Consider the following 16,125-nt stretch of genomic DNA (forward strand, 5'->3'; position numbering starts at 1 on the left):
TGTTTCCATATCGCCCAGATGTTCTGAAGAATTTATCGCTCTGTTTGCCAGTCATTCATACATAAGCCTATATACAGCACACACACACACACACACACACACACACACACACACACACACACACACACACACACACACACACACACACACACACACACACACACACACACACACACACACACACACACACACACACTCTGTAAATGAATCTTTATCGCCACAGTATAAAACTTTCCATGCGTATACACCACGCTAGGCTGAAAGGGTGAGATTAAAGGGTTTAAATCAGCCTGAATCAGCCAGGTTGAGTGAGAAGAACATAGTCAATGAGGTAGCATTGATTCTGCTGGCTTTGTTGCTATAGTCTAATCTAGCAGGCATTAGGCAGATTTAACACCCAGAAAGACGCCAGATACAGCACAATAGATATCCGTACAGGTCTAGGCCTTGAGGAGTAATTCAGTGTAATTCTACTAAACTCCTCTTAGCCTGATAGGAGTATGTAGGAGTGTGTGTCTGTGTGTGTGAGAGAGGGATTATTTGTTTGTGTGTGTGTTTGTATGTGTCTGTGTGTGTTCAAGCGTGAGTGAATGTGGGTCTGATTGTGCTAATTATAAGACAGACACATGCTGTTCATTCTAGTAAAATAGGAAGTGATGTTTACGGTTTGCTAACTACCTGGCATATTAGCATAATAGGAAACCCATTATAAATGCAGAAACAGTCAGGCATGCTTTTATGCTGCCATTTTCTACGATAATAATTTTTTGTTGCCATTTTCTTAGCAACGAAGGAGATGATGATGATGGTGATGATGTCACAGAGATAAGCTGCCACTCACATCCTTTCCTGGGTTGCCAGATAGTCCCTGGAGACCAACCTCGCCCTTCTGTCCTTTATCTCCCTGAGATAAAGAGAGAAGGGGTGGAGGGAGACACAAGTTAATACCAACTTCTATCAAAGTGACAGACAGCAAAAAACAAACACAGACACATCTAGAATTTCAGACAGACAGACTGGACAGCCAGTTGTTTACTAAACATACCTTGTGTCCAACAGCTTCTCCCCAGTTAGCGGGCATCACCTGCAGAGAGAGAGAGAGAGAGAGAGAGAGAGAGAGAGAGAGAGAGAGAGAGAGAGAGAGAGAGAGAGAGAGAGAGAGGACCAACATGAGACCAGGTAGATTGATGAGCAGCGGTAATGTTGACGTAGTGGAGCATACTAAATAACACATTGACCACACACACACACACACACACACACACACACACACACACACACACACACACACACACACACACACACACACTTACTCTAATCTACACAAACATCATTCTGAATAGTTGAGCTAATGCTGCAAATGAATATTCTGTGCTCATTGTACCCCAATATAAAAGTCACTCAGGATTTTATACATGGGAGATACTCACCGACTCGCCTTTCTCCCCCTTCTGTCCCATGCGTCCCTCTTTGCACTGAGAAACAGAGAGATGTCAGGACACAGAAACACCCACACACAATGTATCTAAACTCAGCAAAAAAAGAAACGTCCCTTTTTCAGGTCCCAGTCTTTCGAAGATAATTCATAAAAATCCAAAAAACTTCACAGAGCGAAGAGCCTGGCTAGGAAATGTCAGGGAACTTGCAGGTGCCTTGGTGGAAGAGTGTGGTAACATCTCACAGCAAGAACTGGCAAATCTGGTGCAGTCCATGAGGAGGAGATGCACTGCAGTACTTATTGCAGCTGGTGGCCACACCAGATACTGTCTTACTTTTGATTTTGACCCCCCCCCCCCCCCCCCCCCCCCCTTTGTTCAGGGACACATTATTCAATTTCTGTTAGTCACATGTCTGTGGAACTTGTTCAGTTCATGTCTCAGTTGTTGAATCTTGTTCTGTTCATACAAATATTTACACATGTTAAGTTTGCTGAAAATAAACGCAGTTGATAGTGAGAGGACGTTTATTTTTCTGCTGAGTTTATCTTTGTAAATGGGGTACTATGGAGAGCTGCTTATCCACCTATATGCTTGTGTGATGAGTCACTTTGCCTAAGACCTGCAGAGTTGTTTTGGCTCCCCAAACTTTAGCTTTAGTTCAGAGGGCTAATGCAGTCTTTAGTTCAGAGGGCTAATACAGTCTTTAGTTTAGAGGGCTAATACAGTCTTTAGTTCAGAGGGCTAATACAGTCTTTAGTTCAGAGGGCTAATACAGTCTTTAGTTCAGGGGGCTAATACAGTCTTTAGTTCAGAGGGCTAATACAGTCTTTAGTTCAGAGGGCTAATACAGTCTTTAGTTCAGAGGGCTAATGCAGTCTTTAGTTCAGAGGGCTAATGCAGTCTTTAGTTCAGAGGGCTAATACAGTCTTTAGTTCAGAGGGCTAATACAGTCTTTAGTTCAGAGGGCTAATGCAGTCTTTAGTTCAGAGGGCTAATACAGTCTTTAGTTCAGAGGGCTAACACAGTCTAGTTCAGAGGGCTAATACAGTCTTTAGTTCAGAGGGCTAATACAGTCTTTAGTTCAGAGGGCTAATACAGTCTTTAGTTTAGAGGGCTAATACAGTCTTTAGTTCAGAGGGCTAATACAGTCTTTAGTTCAGAGGGCTAATACAGTCTTTAGTTCAGAGGGCTAATACAGTCTTTAGTTCAGAGGGCTAATACAGTCTTTAGTTCAGAGGGCTAATACAGTCTTTAGTTCAGAGGGCTAATACAGTCTTTAGTTCAGAGGGCTAACACAGTCTAGTTCAGAGGGCTAATACAGTCTTTAGTTCAGAGGGCTAATACAGTCTTTAGTTCAGAGGGCTAATGCAGTCCTTCACTTGGACAAGACACTTACTGTACCAGATTCACTGCAGTCTGAACCCTAGGAGAGATAGAGATATATATATAGAGAGAGAGGGAGAGAGAGAGAGAGAGAGAGAAAGACAGAGAAAGGGAGAGAGACAGAGAGAGAGAGAGAGAGAGAGAGAGGGGGGACAGAGAGAGAGAGCAGGAGAGAGAGGGGGGAGAGAGAGAAAGAGAGAGGGGGGTGAGAGAGAGAGAGAGAGAGAGAGAGAGAGAGAGAGAGGGGGGACAGAGAGAGAGCAGGAGAGAGAGGGGGAGAGAGAGAAAGCGAGAGGGGGGTGGAGAGAGAGAGAGAGGGGGGGGGACAGAGAGAGAAAGAGACAGAGTGTGAGAGAGAGAGAGGAGAGAGGGAGGAAGAGAGAGGGGAGAGGGAGAGAGCGATAGCGAGACAGAAAAGAGAGAGTGAGACAGATAGACAAAGTTTGGTGTTAAGTTTGCTTAACTCAGTATGTATGGAACTAAATCAATGCAGATAAAATGAATATTTGGAAAGTGATGCTAAAATAAAATAAAAATTATACTAATGAGACTTGACAGTGATTTAAATATTTATGAAACTCTCGGTGTTTGATGATGATGCTGCTATGATTCAATGTATGTATGTGTGTATTTCGGAAGTGGGCTGATCAGTGAGCGTGTGTGTAAGTGTGTACATGTCCGTTTGTGTGTGTGTGCGCGCTTGCATGTGTCTAAGCGTGTCTGGACAACACAGGTGATGATGTCACACATTCCACCACGATTAGCTTGGGTATACACACTCCTACGGCCACATCTTCACTGCTGCTCCACGTGTGTGTGTGTGTGTGTGTGTGTGTGTGTGTGTGTGTGTGTAGCCTGGTCAACATTGATACAAGTCAGTATTAGATGTCCATCGATGTCTGAGGACACCGGGAGATGATGTGGAAACCGGCCACTAGGGGCAGCAGTGAGCGCTGTTACCTTCAAGTAGGTTTCAGTTTTGCTAGGCTGTTGTGGATGGGTGTAAGCATCTGCCTCTGATTCCAAAGGTTGCAAGTTCAAATCCAGTGATAGAAAGTTGTTTTTGAGATGTTTATTTTAATCCTTTCCCAAACCTTAACCCTTACCTTAACTATTCCGAGGTAATGCTTAACCTTAAGATTTCAGGGGGTTATTGCCTGAACTTAACCTTTACTTTACATATTCTGAGTTAACCTTCAACACTTTGAAATTTGACGTTTGGAACAACTTCAAATTTGACGTTTGAGAAACATGGATGAACGTCTAATTCTGACGTGAGACTGTGAGAGCTAGTTGGTGTGTGTGTGCCCGTTCAGTATTTTCATATGTATGTGTGTGTGTATTTGCAGTGTGTGTGTGTGTGTGTTATTTTCTCACCCGATCTCCCTTCTCTCCCTTCATTCTGTGCTGTCCAGTGTGTCCAACTGAGGCCAGCTGAAACAAACAAACAATCAAACCAAACATGAACACATTATCACACTAAACATCTGTCTGTCTTACTGCATCATCTGAGACAGAATAGGATACCATGACTACAGACATTAGAAGAGTTAGCTAAAGCATACAGATATGGCTGAAGAGGATATGTAACTAGAGGTGTAGTCATTCACCTGGGTTTTACTCCACTTTACAGTGTCTCATACTTAGCCAGAAGGAAACGACATGCTATTTTCACTTGTTTATACATGAACATCATTACCTACATATTTATCCAATAAAACGGATTTCATTGTTTTATTGTTTTTGATATATTCAATCCACAGGTATTTTTTTATTGTTTCAAGTTCAACATTCTATTGTTGCAGTATTATTTTCCATGTGAATGACAGTTGATTGCACTTCTGAAAGGGAGTTTGATGGGGATATGTCTCATCTGTTCAGTCTTGTTTCTGAAAGGGAGTTTGATGGGGATATGTCTCATCTGTTCAGTCTTGTTTCTGAAAGGGAGTTTGATGGGGATATGTCTCATCTGTTCAGTCTTGTTTGTGAAAGGGAGTTTGATGGGGATATGTCTCATCTGTTCAGTCTTGTTTCTGAAAGGGAGTTTGATGGAGATATGTCTCATCTGTTCAGTCTTGTTTCTGAAAGGGAGTTTGATGGGGATATGTCTCATCTGTTTGGTCTTTGTTTAATGTGAATATCAGTGCAACATGAGAGCTTTCATCCAACCAGAACTTACATTTAGGTCATCGTTGAGAAGAACACAACCAGCACACTAAAGAGAGAGAAGAAGGGAGAGAGAGAGACAGAGAAAGACCGAGAGAGGGAGAAAAATAGAGGGAGAAAAAGAGAGACAGAGAGAGGGAGGGAGAGAGAAAAAGAGGGAGAGAGAAAAAGAGGGAGGGAGGGAGGGAGGGAGGGAGGAGGGAGGGAGGGAGGGAGGGAGGGAGGGAGGGAGGGAGGGAGGGAGGGAGAAAAAGAGAGGGAGGGAGGAGGGAGGGAGGGAGGGAGAGAGAAAAAGAAAGACAGAAAGAGAGGGAGGGAGGGAGAAAAAGAGAGACAAAGTGGGAGAGAGAAAAAGGGAGAGAGAAAGAGAGGAAGGGAGGGAGAAAAAGAGAGACGGAAAGAGGGAGAGAAAAAGGGAGACAGAGAGAGAAAATGAGAGAGAGAGAGAGAGCAAGAGAGAGATAGAAATGTTGACATCACATTTGTTCATGGTGAGATACCCTGTAATGTTAACATCACATTCGTTCATGGTGAGATACCCTGTAATGTTAACATCACATTCGTTCATGGTGAGATACCCTGTAATGTTAACATAACATTAGTTCATGGTGAGATACCCTGTAATGTTAACATCACATTCGTTCATGGTGAGATACCCTGTAATGCAGCAGATCAAGGCCTTTATATAGATCAGGAAAGTGTCTGAATTAAAAGAGTACAAATTGATTTTGCAATGTACTGTGTCGATAACGCCGAGTGACTTTAAAAACGTCTGTGTCAGGTTGTGTCTCGTTAGATGAAGTTGCTTTTGATAGCATGCCGTGATGAGCACAGAGGAGGAATAGGCTAAAAGCAGCAGAGGCCAAATCCAAGGCAAAAGTCACACATCAAAGGGAGAGCCAGCTCCCAAACTCAGGTATAGTAGTTACAAAACATACACTGAGTACACCAAACATTAAGAACACCTTCCTAATACTGAGTTACACACAGAGGAGGCTGGTGGGATGAGCTATAGGAGGACAGCTCATTATATTGGCTGAAATGGAATAAATGAAACGGTATCAAATATACTGCTCCAAAAAATAAAGGGAACACTTAAACAACACATCCTAGATCTGAATGAAAGAAATAATCTTATTAATTACTTTTTTCTTTACATAGTTGAATGTGCTGACAACAAAATCACACAAAAATAATCAATGGAAATCCAATTTATCAACCAATGGAGGTCTGGATTTGGAGTCACACTCAAAATTAAAGTGGAAAACCACACTACAGGCTGATCCAACTTTGATGTAATGTCCTTAAAACAAGTCAAAATGAGGCTCAGTAGTGTGTGTGGCCTCCACGTGCCTGTATGACCTCCCTACAACGCCTGGGCATGCTCCTGATGAGGTGGCGGATGGTCTCCTGAGGGTTCTCCTCCTAGACCTGGACTAAAGCATCCGCCAACTCCTGGACAGTCTGTGGTGCAACGTGGCGTTGGTGGATGGAGCGAGACATGATGTCCCAGATGTGCTCAATTGGATTCAGGTCTGGGGAACGGGCGGGCCAGTCCATAGCATCAATGCCTTCCTCTTGCAGGAACTGCTGACACACTCCAGCCACATGAGGTCTAGCATTGTCTTGCATTAGGAGGAAACCAGGGCCAACCGCACCAGCATATGGTCTCACAAGGGGTCTGAGGATCTCATCTCGGTACCTAATGGCAGTCAGGCTACCTCTGGCGTGCACATGGAGGGCTGTGTGGCCCCCCAAAGAAATGCCACCCCACACCATGACTGACCCACCGCCAAACCGGTCATGCTGGAGGATGTTGCAGGCAGCAGAACGTTGTCCACGGCGTCTCCAGACTCTGTCACGTCTGTCACGTGCTCAGTGTGAACCTGCTTTCATCTGTGAAGAGCACAGGGCGCCAGTGGCGAATTTGCCAATCTTGGTGTTCTCTGGCAAATGCCAAACGTCCTGCACGGTGTTGGGCTGTAAGCACAACCCCCACCTGTGGACGTCGGGCCCTCATACCACCCTCATGGAGTCTGTTTCTGACCGTTTGAGCAGACACATGCACATTTGTGGCCTGCTGGAGGTCATTTTGCAGGGCTCTGGCAGTGCTTCTCCTGCTCCTCCTTACACAAAGGCGGAGGTAGCGGTCCTGCTGCTGGGTTGTTGCCCTCCTACGGCCTCCTCCACGTCTCCTGATGTACTGGCCTGTCTCCTGGTAGCGCCTCCATGTTCTGGACACTACGCTGACAGACACAGCAAACCTTCTTGCCACAGCTCGCATTGATGTGCCATCCTGGATGAGCTGCACTACCTGAGCCACTTGTGTGGGTTGTAGACTCCATCTCATGCTACCACTAGAGTGAAAGCACCGCCAGCATTCAAAAGTGACCAAAACATCAGCCAGGAAGCATAGGAACTGAGAAGTGGTCTGTGGTCCCCACCTGCAGAACCACTCCTTTATTGGGGGTGTCTTGCTAATTGCCTATAATTTCCACCTGTTGTCTATTCCATTTGCACAACAGCATGTGACATTTATTGTCAATCAGTGTTGCTTCCTAAGTGGACAGTTTGATTTCACAGAAGTGTGATTGACTTGGAGTTACATTGTGTTGTTTAAGTGTTCCCTTTATTTTTTTGAGCAGTGTACATCAAACATATGGAAACCGCTTGATTCCGTTCGATGAATTCCATTCTAGCCATTACAATGAGGCCCACCCACTTAGTATCCAGGCCCACCCACTGAGGAGCCAGGCCCAGCCAATCAGAATTAGTTTTTCCATGCAAAAAGGCTTTATTGCAGACATAAATACTCCTTATTTTAGCTCATGAAACACCTTACATGTTGCATTTATATTTTTGTTCAGTGTAGTACAGTATATGGATCCTCTAGTTCAGGGGTGGGCAACTCCAGTCCTCGAGGAACTGATTGGTGTCACACTGTTTCTCCATCCCTAGCAAACACAGCTGATTAATCATATTGAATTCCAAACTGAAGATCATGATTGGGTAATTATTGGAGTAAGGAGTGTTAGCTGGGGCTGGGGCACCAATCAGGCCCTGGAGGACTGGAATTGCCCATCCCTGCTCTATTGGATAGAGTAGTGTTGATTATGAGAGAAGAGACATGTGTGTGTCTGTTCGAATCCTGTCAGGAAGACAATAGACAGTTTGGACCAATCAGCGCACAGACTACCATTTGGGACCAGTGGCCCAACTACAGTAGCAGGGCTGGTGGTAATCTGAATCGAGTTGATGATTTCTGCGGTGCAATGATTAGGGTGCAGTTTCTCTAGTGACCAGAGAGTGGCGCTGTTACACCAGCTAAACATTCTCTGCAGACATGGGTTTGGGGAGGGGGTCTCCAACACACGCACACACACACGCACACACACATATGTCCCTCTCGAGAGACAGCAATCAATAGATACAGTAAAATCACCAAGGCACCAGAGAGTGCAGGCCAGCTGTAGCTCTTCACGGAGAAGACACACACAGACACACTACAGTTTGGTGTGTGTTACAAATTGCTGACGCAAAGTTATTTCTAATGGAAGCATGGCAATTAATACAACATCTACCACCCAGTGTGTCAGCCCAGCCCAGCCCGCTCGCCTCACACCAGGCAGTTAACATATATTGATGTTGTGACACCAGGCAGTTAAAATATATTGATGTTGTGACACCAAGCAGTTAAAGTATATTGATGTTGTGACACCAGGCAGTTAACATATATTGATGTTGTGACACCAGGCGGTTAACATATATTGATGTTGTGACACCAGGCAGTTAAAATATATTGATGTTGTGACACCAGGCAGTTAACATATATTGATGTTGTGACACCAGGCAGTTAAAATATATTGATGTTGTGTGACAGCAGGCAGTTAACATATATTGATGTTGTGACACCAGGCAGTTAACATATATTGATGTTGTGACACCAGGCAGTTAACATATATTGATGTTGTGACACCAGGCAGTTAAAATATATTGATGTTGTGTGACAGCAGGCAGTTAACATATATTGATGTTGTGACACCAGGCAGTTAAAATATATTGATGTTGTGACACCAGGCAGTTAAAATATATTGATGTTGTGACACCAGGCAGTTAACATATATTGATGTTGTGACACCAGGCAGTTAACATATATTGATGTTGTGACACCAGGCAGTTAAAATATATTGATGTTGTGTGACACCAGGCAGTTAAAATATATTGATGTTGTGTGACACCAGGCAGTTAACATATATTGATGTTGTGTGACACCAGGCAGTTAAAATATATTGATGTTGTGACACCAGGCAGATGTTGTGTGACACCAGGCAGTTAACATATATTGATGTTGTGTGACTGGGAGATAAGGTAAGGAGAGAGAAGGTTTTTGTTCTGTGTGTTTGGTACTTTATCAGGATCCCCATTAGCTGCAGCAGCTACAATTCCTGGGATCCACAACTGCAACTCCATCAATGGTTGGTACCTGCTACCCAGTCACTGTTTCCTAACCTCTCTCTCTCTCTCTCTCTCTCTCTCTCTCTCTCTCTCTCTCTCTCTCTCTCTCTCTCTCGTTACTTTACTATATGGAGATGTATTGCTCACTAGAGACATCAATCTGTTGGGACACGTTTGGTTGTTCCCCATTCATGTTTTGGGAGTCCCTACCAGGAAGACCTTTTCTGCTAACCCCCCTGCTACCTCTGCCACCACTTCTGTAAAAAAGAACTAGGGGAAACACTGGGTATGCGCTAAACTAATTATTATGAGTATTCACCAGACGTCACCCATTGAGCATGTTTGGGATGCTCTGGACCGACGTGTACTAACGGCGTGTTCCAGTTTGAGCCAATATCCATCAACTTCGCTAAGCCATTGAGGAGGAGTGGGACAACATTCCACAGGCCACAATCAACTGCCTGATCAACTCTATGCGAAGGAGATGTGTCATGCTGCATGAGGCAATTGGTGGTCACACCAGATACTGACTGGTTTTCTGAACCACGCCCCTACCTTTAAATTTTAAGGTATCTGTGACCAACAGATGCATATCTGTATTCCCAGTCATGTGAAATCCATAGATTAGGGCCTAATGAATGTATTTAAATTGACTGATATCCTTATATGAACTGTAACTCAGTAAAATCATTGAAATTGTTGCATGTTGCATTTATATTTTTGTTCAGCATATTAACATGACATGACATGCACAAACACACAACCACCCAGGCATCGTCAAATAAATACACACACACACATATACAGTTGAAGTGGGCAGTTTACATACACCTTAGCCAAATACATTTAAACTCAGATTTTCACAATTCCTGACATTTAATCCTAGTAACAATTCCCTGTCTTAGGTCAGTTAGGATCACCACTTTATTTTAAGAATGTGAAATGTCAGAATAATAGTAGAGAGTGATTTATTTCAGCTTTTATTTCTTTCATCACATTCCCAGTGGGTCAGAAGTTTACATACACTCAATTAGTATTTGGTAGCATTGCCTTTAAATTGTTTAACTTGGGTCAAACGTTTCGGGAAGTCTTCCAGAAGCTTAACACAATAAATTGGGTGAATTTTGGCCCATTCCTCCTGACAGAGCTGGTGTAACGGAGTCAGGTTTGTAGGCCTCCTTGCTCGCACACGGTTTTTCATTTCTGCCCACAAATGTTCTATAGGATTGAGGTCAGGGCTTTGTGATGGCCATTCCAATACCTTGACTTTGTTGTCCTTAATCCATTTTGCCACAACTTTGGAAGTATGCTTGGGGTTATTGTCCATTTGGAAGACCCATCTGTGACCAAGCTTTAACTTCCTGACTGATGTCTTGAGATGTTGCTTCAATATATCTACATAACTTTCCTGCCTCATGATGACATCTATTTTGTGAAGTGCACCAGTCCCTCCTGCAGCAAAGCACCCCCACAACATGATGCTGCCACCCCCGTGCTTCACGGTTGGGATGTGTAATGCGATGCTACTGGCGGCAGAGAAGTAAGGCGAAGGAGACCGGAAACTGATTTACAACGGTTGTGTTTAATAACCATAAACCACCGTCAACAGAATAATACAATAAATGGGTCAAACAAAACCCGGTAAATACCAGCATACCGTGCACAAGCACTACAACAAACAATTACGGACAAGGACATGGGGGGGAACAGAGGGTTAAATACACATGTAATTGATGGAATTGGAACCAGGTGTGATGGAAGACAAGACAAAACCAATGGAAAATGAAAAGTGGATCGGCGATGGCTAGAAGGTCAGTGACCACCGAACGGCGCCTGAACAAGGAGAGGGACCAACTTCGGCGGAAGTCGTGACAGGATGGTGTTCTTCGGCTTGCACGCCTCCCCCTTTTACCTCCAAACTTAACAATGGTCATTTTGGTCAAACAGTTCTATTTTTGTTTCATCAGACCAGAGGACATTTCGCCAAAAAGTACAATCTTTGTCCCCATGTACAGTTGCAAACCGTAGTCTGGCTTTTTTATGGCGGTTTTGGAGCAGTGGCTTCTTCCTTGCTGAGCGGCCTTTCAGGTAATGTCAATATAGGACTCGTTTTACTGTGGATATAGATACTTTTGTACCTGTTTCCTCCAGCATCTTCACAAGGTCCTTTGCTGTTGTTCTGGGATTGATTTGCACTTTTCGCACCAAAATACGTTAATCTCTAGGAGAGAGAACACGTCTCCTGCCTGAGCGGTATGACGGCTGCGTGATCCCTTGGTGTTTATACTTGCATACTATTGTTTGTACAGAAGAACGTGGTACCTTCAGGCGTTTGGAAATTACTCCCAAGGATGAAACAGCCTTGTGGAGGTCTACAATTTGTTTTCTGAGGTCTTTTGATTTTCCCATGATGCCAAGCAAAAAGGCACTGAGTTTGAAGGTAGGCCTTGAAATACATCCACAGGTACACCTCCAATTTACTCCAATTATGTCATTTAGCCGATCAGAAGCTTCTAAAGCCATGATATAAGCTGTTTAAAGGCACAGTCAACTTAGTGTATGTAAACTTCTGACCCACAGGAATTGTGATACAGTGAATCATAAGTGAAATAATCTGTCCGTAAACAATTGTTGGAACAATTACTTGTGTCGTGCACGAAGTAGATGTCCTAACCGACTTGCCAAAGCTATAGTTTGTTAACAAGAAATTTGTGGAGTGGTTGAAAAATTAGTTTTAATGACTCCAACCTAAGTGTACGTAAACTTCTGACTTCAACTGTATATACCTAACCCCCCCTACACAGACTACTAACTGCCTTGGTTCATAGCTGTGAAAGTCTTCCAATAGAGAGAGATCATTCTGTCTCATTATATTCAGTCGTAGTTCCTCTACAGCGACTAGAGCTATGTTTCAACACAGGTAATATCCTGCATTACACTGAGCCATGGGAAATGAGTAAAACATTAGTAAGGACACTAAGGAACGCAGTAATGGACTGTCTGGAGTTGTATATGCTACTGCATATGTAAACAGAATTCTGCTACTGTTGGAGAATGACAAAATGAATAGGCAGCAATAGAGCAACTCCCCATATAGCCAAGGTGTATAATGTTCAAATCCCTCCACTGTCAGTAGCAGAGCTGTGTGTGTGTATGTGTGGGTCACACCATCTCACACTGTTACCCTCCTTCTCTGCCCTTTCTTGGAGTACAGTAACTGGCCTGGTATTTGGGTCACCAGCCGCTGGCATAAACAAATACCTTGCTCTGATTGGCCCATACCGCCTACATATGGTCTTTCTGATTGGACGCCAACTGACACACGTAAGTCTCTCCTCAGCTTCTTCACTAATATAGGATCAAGGTTGTGGTTGTGTGTATGTGTGCTTGTCTTTCTGTCTTTGTGTGTCTGTATGTGTGTGCGCGTGTGTGTGTGTGTGTGTGTGTGTGTGTGTGTGTGTGTGTGTGTGTGTGTGTGTGTGTGTGTGTGTGTGTGTGTGTGTGTGTGTGTGTGTGTGTGTGTGTGTGTATGTGTGCCTGTGTGTGTGAAAGGGAAAAATTGAAACATACTTTTTCTGCCAGACCCTGGGATCCAAGGATTTCCTGAGAGAGAGAGAGGAAAAGAGAGAGGCAGAGGGACATGAAAACTTGAACTCTGCAATTTTAGAATGCTATGGAGCTTTCATGACTTGAACCATTAGAAGACAGGTACAACATTGAACCATTAGAAGACAGGTACAACATTGAACCATTAGAAGACAGGTACAACATTGAACCATTAGAAGACAGGTACAACATTGAACCATTAGAAGACAGGTACAACATTGAACCATTAGAAGACAGGTACAACATTGAACCATTAGAAGACAGGTACAACATTGAACCATTAGAAGACAGGTACAACATTGAACCATTAGAAGACAGGTACAACATTGAACCATTAGAAGACAGGTACAACATTGAACCATTAGAAGACAGGTACAACATTGAACCATTAGAAGACAGGTACAACATTGAACCATTAGAAGACAGGTACAACATTGAACCATTAGAAGACAGGTACAACATTGAACCATTAGAAGACAGGTTCAACATTGAACCATTTGAAGACAGGTTCAACATTGAACCATTAGAAGACAGGTACAACATTGAACCATTAGAAGACAGGTACAACATTGAACCATTAGAAGACAGGTACAACATTGAACCATTAGAAGACAGGTACAACATTGAACCATTAGAAGACAGGTTCAACATTGAACCATTTGAAGACAGGTTCAACATTGAACCATTAGAAGACAGGTTCAACATTGTTGGACCAACCATGAACCTGCTTCCAGTATGAAAAGTAACAGCTTTTCTTTTCTTTTGATTTTAAAAAGTTACCTTTTTGAAGACGCATGATAATTTTGTAGTGACGTGATGCTCTTAAGAAGCCAACATTTAAACAGAATCTAATTAGAATTCTATGGCATATTTTGCAGGTCAATACACACCTCTGAAGCTAGCTGCTACCAATACATATCCCTGCATCAGCAGCAAAACAGAGAGTGGATTAAGAAAGATATCTAAATTGACATACTGGTGTAGATCAGTTTTAATATTGCAGATAGATTGTGGCTTCCATCAGTGTAATTGTCTACATCATTTCCAATCCCCCATATATATATTTTTTTATATACATGTCCTTTATTATTTTCCTTTAACCCTAACACCCCTCCCCTAATTGGAGTAAACTAATGGGGAAAGAGGGATACCTAGTCAGTTGTACAACTGAATGCATTCAACTGAAATGTGTTTTCCACATTTAACCCAACCCCTCTGAATCAGAGAGGTGCGGGGGGCTGCCTTAATCGACAAACACATATTTGGCGCCCGGGGAACAGTGGATTGCTCAGGGGCAGAACGACAGATTTTTACCTTGTCAGCTTTCGGTTACTGGCCCAACGCTCTAACCACTAGGCTACTACTAGACTAATGGAAAACAACACTTCTACTTCCAGATTATACACACTATCTACATTTTATGGACACAGCCAGATGTTTTTATCCAGAGTGCATTTTAAAGAGAAAAAGAATGAAAGGAGAAGAAGAGAGGGATGAGGAGAGGTGAAGTAGATCACTAATAAACCCTGATGCCAAGAGAGAGAAAGAGGGAGAGAGAGAGACTTCCTTATATTGTCCATCATTGATCATCAGCTGTTATTTCATTGGTTAGTGCTATCACTGCCAGACACAGACCTGCATCTCATTACAAACTCAGACAGCAGTTTAACAGTCAGTGTGCCACAACAACTATGAGCTCACACGCTCACCACGTATGGACACACGGACACACACACACACACACACGGACACACACACACACACACACACACACAGCTCTGTTCCTGTTATTGTGTCTGGCAAAGCAACAGTGTTCTCTGGGATTGATTACTCCTGTCTGTAGTCTGTCAGAGCTTTGAGTTAACAACAGCTCTCCAAAAGACAAACAGCATGCCTAATGAATGGATGAATGGAAAATGATGGCATTAATATCAATCATGAAATGAGACAGGATGATTTGGCTTCACAACATAATGAAATAGTATTATCTATCTGGCAATCTAGCACTGTTGCAAGTGTTGAAAAAAAACATTTCTCAATAGTGTTTGTGGAGGTCATCATGCAACTGTTGATTCCATCAATCTCTCGATTGGTTAGATCACTGATTATTAGGGGAGGACCAATGAATAACAGGAGAACCAATAGAATGTTTTGGTAGAAGCGTTCCCCTACCAGTCAGTACTTGGTGTTGTTGGTCTGCCTGCTGGTATATCTGAGTGTGTATTACCTGGTTAAAGGCAAGGACCGGCTGCTCTAGGTCATTCTCGGCAGCGCGGCGACTCTTGGGGGCGTCAGGGGGGCACTGAGAAAGAGAGAGCGAGAGAGAGGGGCCATGGGTCAAAGGTGAAAAGCTAGCCTACAGGTAGCAAACATCAACTGGGGATTGTGTATCGTGAACTGCCTGGAAACATCTGAACTGAAAAGCTAAACCGAAGACAAAGTAATCTAACACTGTTTTCATATTTTGAGGGGTTTTCCATGGCAACAAAGGAAATCAACAACAGCCCCCTCGGACACTCCATGTCTAGCCGTAAAATATACCACTCTCTTTATCAGCTGTCTTTTCAGAACTCTGTTGGCGGGATGTGTGTGTGTGGGTGCGGGCATGTCTGTGGTGTATGTACATGTTTGTGTGCAGCTCCTGTTCAAGTTGTAAACACTGCTTGCAGGGAGCCCTGTAGCAGACAGCTCAGAGAGATGGAGAAGAGGGAGGGTGGTCTCTTCCTCTCCTCCTCCTCCATACATCACTTCATCAATTCTAGAGGGGTCTGGAAGTCTACTCGGCTGTTCTAGAGTTCTGAAGGTGTTCTCTCTGTTTGCCGGTCTTTCATACATATGCAGCAAACACACACACTCACTAACACACACAAACAAATAAACACGCAAATATAAGCGTGAGGTACACGTCCACATGGCGTATGTTGCGCGTCACTATTTAAACGTACATTTTTTTTGGCATGTGAACTTTCATGTGCCTGAATAAGAAACGTGTATGCCATCTGTAAATACAAAATACAAGCCTAGTTGGTTTCGCCGCTGATAAAGTCAGGAACCTTCCCGCTAGCCATGATTGGTT

The 16,125-nt window shown here is 43.4% G+C and overlaps 1 protein-coding gene across 5 annotated transcripts in view; it reads right to left on the reverse strand.

Moving 5' to 3' along the window:
• The window catches only part of col16a1 (collagen, type XVI, alpha 1), a 164,258-nt gene that overhangs the window by 115,985 nt on the left and 32,148 nt on the right, over positions 1–16,125 (reverse strand). For all 5 annotated transcript variants that reach the window (XM_045694917.2, XM_082961292.1, XM_082961290.1 and 2 more), the window contains exons 8-15: positions 15,277–15,351; positions 13,014–13,046; positions 5,002–5,037; positions 4,200–4,256; positions 2,836–2,862; positions 1,431–1,475; positions 1,046–1,084; positions 842–904 (exon numbers count right to left, since the gene is read on the reverse strand). In XM_045694917.2, the coding sequence (XP_045550873.1) occupies positions 842–904; positions 1,046–1,084; positions 1,431–1,475; positions 2,836–2,862; positions 4,200–4,256; positions 5,002–5,037; positions 13,014–13,046; positions 15,277–15,351 (375 nt within the window). The remainder of the gene's footprint in view (positions 1–841; positions 905–1,045; positions 1,085–1,430; positions 1,476–2,835; positions 2,863–4,199; positions 4,257–5,001; positions 5,038–13,013; positions 13,047–15,276; positions 15,352–16,125) is intronic.

This window comes from Salmo salar, chromosome 14 (assembly GCF_965601325.2).
Source record: "Salmo salar chromosome 14, fSalSal1, whole genome shotgun sequence".
In the NCBI taxonomy this organism is placed as follows: domain Eukaryota; kingdom Metazoa; phylum Chordata; class Actinopteri; order Salmoniformes; family Salmonidae; genus Salmo; species Salmo salar.